The sequence below is a fragment of the Triticum urartu genome, chromosome 3A, assembly GCF_056163025.1.
Source record: "Triticum urartu cultivar PI428250 chromosome 3A, HENAU_Tu73, whole genome shotgun sequence".
Taxonomy (NCBI): Eukaryota; Viridiplantae; Streptophyta; class Magnoliopsida; order Poales; family Poaceae; genus Triticum; species Triticum urartu.
In genome coordinates, this window is record NC_141875.1 from 734,353,578 (window position 1) to 734,356,408 (window position 2,831).

Here is a 2,831-nt window from a genome sequence, read left to right on the forward strand (position 1 = left end):
TGCCGAAAAAGTTATCTTTAAGCATTGTTTACGTTCTTGTAATGAAGCAACTCATGTGCTAGCGAATTTTAGTTTATGTAACATATACTCTCTTGGTTGGATGAGCCTCCTGACCGTTTGGTTATTTTTTTTCTACTCAATAACGCTAGTCAACTCCGCCTATGTTGTCTCAACATAGCCGGTCCCAAGCCCGGGTGAAGGAGGAGGGTTGTGATAGGCTTGGCGAGCCAACGTAAAAACTCAGCCACTCTTATGGAGATGAAATCCAAAAGATTTTCGTTGGGGCGTAACCCTCTCAGTGAGGCGCCACATCGAAACCGGGGTGTGGTGGAAAATGGGCAAGGGCCGGGCCGTCACCCCCTAGTGGCGCACCGTATCTTGATCCGGATACGGTGGCAAGTGAGCGAGGATCGGGTCGTCGCATCTTAGTGGCGCGCTACATCGACGCCCAGATGTAGTGAAAAATGAGCAAGGGTAGCAAGGGTCTTCGCATTTGACTCGACGAGTGTGAAGGGTAAGGAAGCTAGCCGAGCGTAGGAGGATTCACTTAGGTAGCTGGAACATAGGGTCTCTGACAGGGAAGCTTCAGGAGCTAGTTGATGCAGCGGTGAGGAGAGGTGTTGATATCCTTTGCGTCCAAGAAACCAAATGGAGGGGACATAAGGCGAAGGAGGTGGAGGATACCGGCTTCAAGCTGTGGTACACGGGGACGGCTGCAAACAGAAACGGCGTAGGCATCTTGATCAACAAGAGCCTCAAGTATGGAGTGGTAGACGTCAAGAGACGCGGGGACCAGATTATCCTGGTCAAGCTGGTAGTTGGGGACTTAGTTCTCAATGTTATCAGCGTGTATGCCCCACAAGTAGGCCACAATGAGAACACCAAGAGGGAGTTCTGGGAAGGCCTGGAAGACGTGGTTATGAGTGCACCGATTGGCGAGAAGCTCTTCATAGGAGGAGACCTTAATGGCCACGTAGGTACATCTAACACAAGTTTTGAAGGGGCACATGGGGCTTTGGCTATGGCATCACGAATCAAGAAGGCGAAGATGTCTTAAGCTTTGCTCTAGCCTACGACATGATTGTAGCTAACACCCTCTTTAGAAAGAGAGAATCACATCTGGCGACTTTTAGTAGTGGCCAACACTCTAGCCAGATTGATTTCATCCTCTCGACAAGAGAAGATAGGCGTGCATGCCTAGACTATAAGGTAATACCTGAAGAGAGTGTTGTACCTCAACATAAGCTGGTGGTTGCTGACTTCCGCTTTCGGATTCGTGTCCAGCGGGATAAGCGTGCCAAAGTCGCTAGAACGAAGTGGTGAAAGCTAAAGGGGGAGGTAGCTCAGGCGTTCAAGGAGAGGGTCATTAAGGAGAGCCCTTGGGAGGAAGGAGGGGACGCATAATGTGCATACGAAGATGGCGACTTGCATTCGTAAGGTGGCCTCAGGGGAGTTTGGAGTGTCCAGGGGAAGGAGAAGCGAAGATAAGGATACCTGGTGGTGGAATGATGATGTCCAAAAGGCAATTAAAGAGAAAAAAGATTGCTTCAGACGCTTATACCTAGATAAGATTGCAGACAACATAGAGAAGTACAAGATGGCGAAAAAGACCGCAAAGCGAGCTGTGAATGAAGCAAGGGGTCGGGCATATGAGGACATCTACCAACGGTTAGGCACGCAGGAAGGCGAAAGGGACGTCTATAAGATGGCCAAGATCCGAGAGAGAAAGACGAGTGATATTGGTCAAGTCAAATGCATCAAGGATGGAGCAGGTCAACTCTTGCTGAAGGACGAGGAGATTAAGCATAGATGGCGGGTGTACTTCGACAAGTTGTTCAATGGGGAGAATGAGAGTTCTATCATTGAACTGGACGACTCCTTTGATGAGACCAGCATGCGTTTTGTGCGGAGAATCCAGGAGTCTGAGGTCATGGAGGCTTTAAAAATGATGAAAGGAGGCAAGGCGATGGGCCCTGATTGTATCTCCATTAAGGTGTGGAAAGGCCCCGGGGACATAGCGATAGTATGGCTAACCAAGTTTTTCAACCTTATTTTTGGGCAAACAAGATGCCAAAAGAATGGAGACGAAGTATATTAGTACCAATTTTCAAGAACAAAGGGGATGTTCAGAGTTGTACTAATTACCGTGGAATTAAGCTGATGAGCCATACAATGAAGCTATGGGAGAGAATCATTGAGCACCTCTTAAGAAGAATGACAACCATAACCAAAAATCAGTTTGGTTTCATGCCTGGGAGGTTGACCATGGAAGCCATTTTCTTGGTACGACAACTTATGGAGAGATACAAGGAGCAAAAGAACTTGTATATGATGTTCATTGACTTGGAGAAGGCCTATAATAAGATACTGAGGAATGTCATGTGGCGGGCCTTGAAAAAACACAAAGTCCCAACAAAGTACATTACCCTCATCAAGGACATGTATGATAATGTTGTGACAAGTGTTCGAACAAGTGATGTCGACACTGATGACTTCCCGATTAAGATAGGACTACATCAGGGGTGCTGCAACCCAAGTTAATTAACCACCCATAAACGAGCTGAGATTTTCAAATTACTGGACAGATATTTACAAAAACGCTCAAAGATAAATGGACTGAGCTAATATCAAAAGGAAATGTTTCAAGGCATGCAGATTTCAGGTTGTACGTTCATTCAGAATAATTATGTTGGCGTCAGCATAACCACAAAAACTTTGAAGGCAAAATATATTGGATCTGGGAGCTCATGAGAACCCCTCAGGCTGGACTATTTGGCCGTATATCTATCATCAAACTCGATTGAAGCACTTGTGACTAGCTATTCAGTTTA

At 46.5% G+C, this 2,831-nt stretch overlaps 1 protein-coding gene across 1 annotated transcript; it reads left to right on the forward strand.

The window, feature by feature from the left end:
• The first annotated feature begins 1,417 nt into the window (after positions 1-1,417).
• LOC147982426 (uncharacterized) lies at positions 1,418-2,098 on the forward strand. The gene has a single exon (XM_087516295.1). It carries the CDS (start codon positions 1,418-1,420, stop codon positions 2,096-2,098), a length of 681 nt encoding a protein of 226 aa, XP_087372421.1.
• The last annotated feature ends 733 nt before the right edge of the window (positions 2,099-2,831 follow it).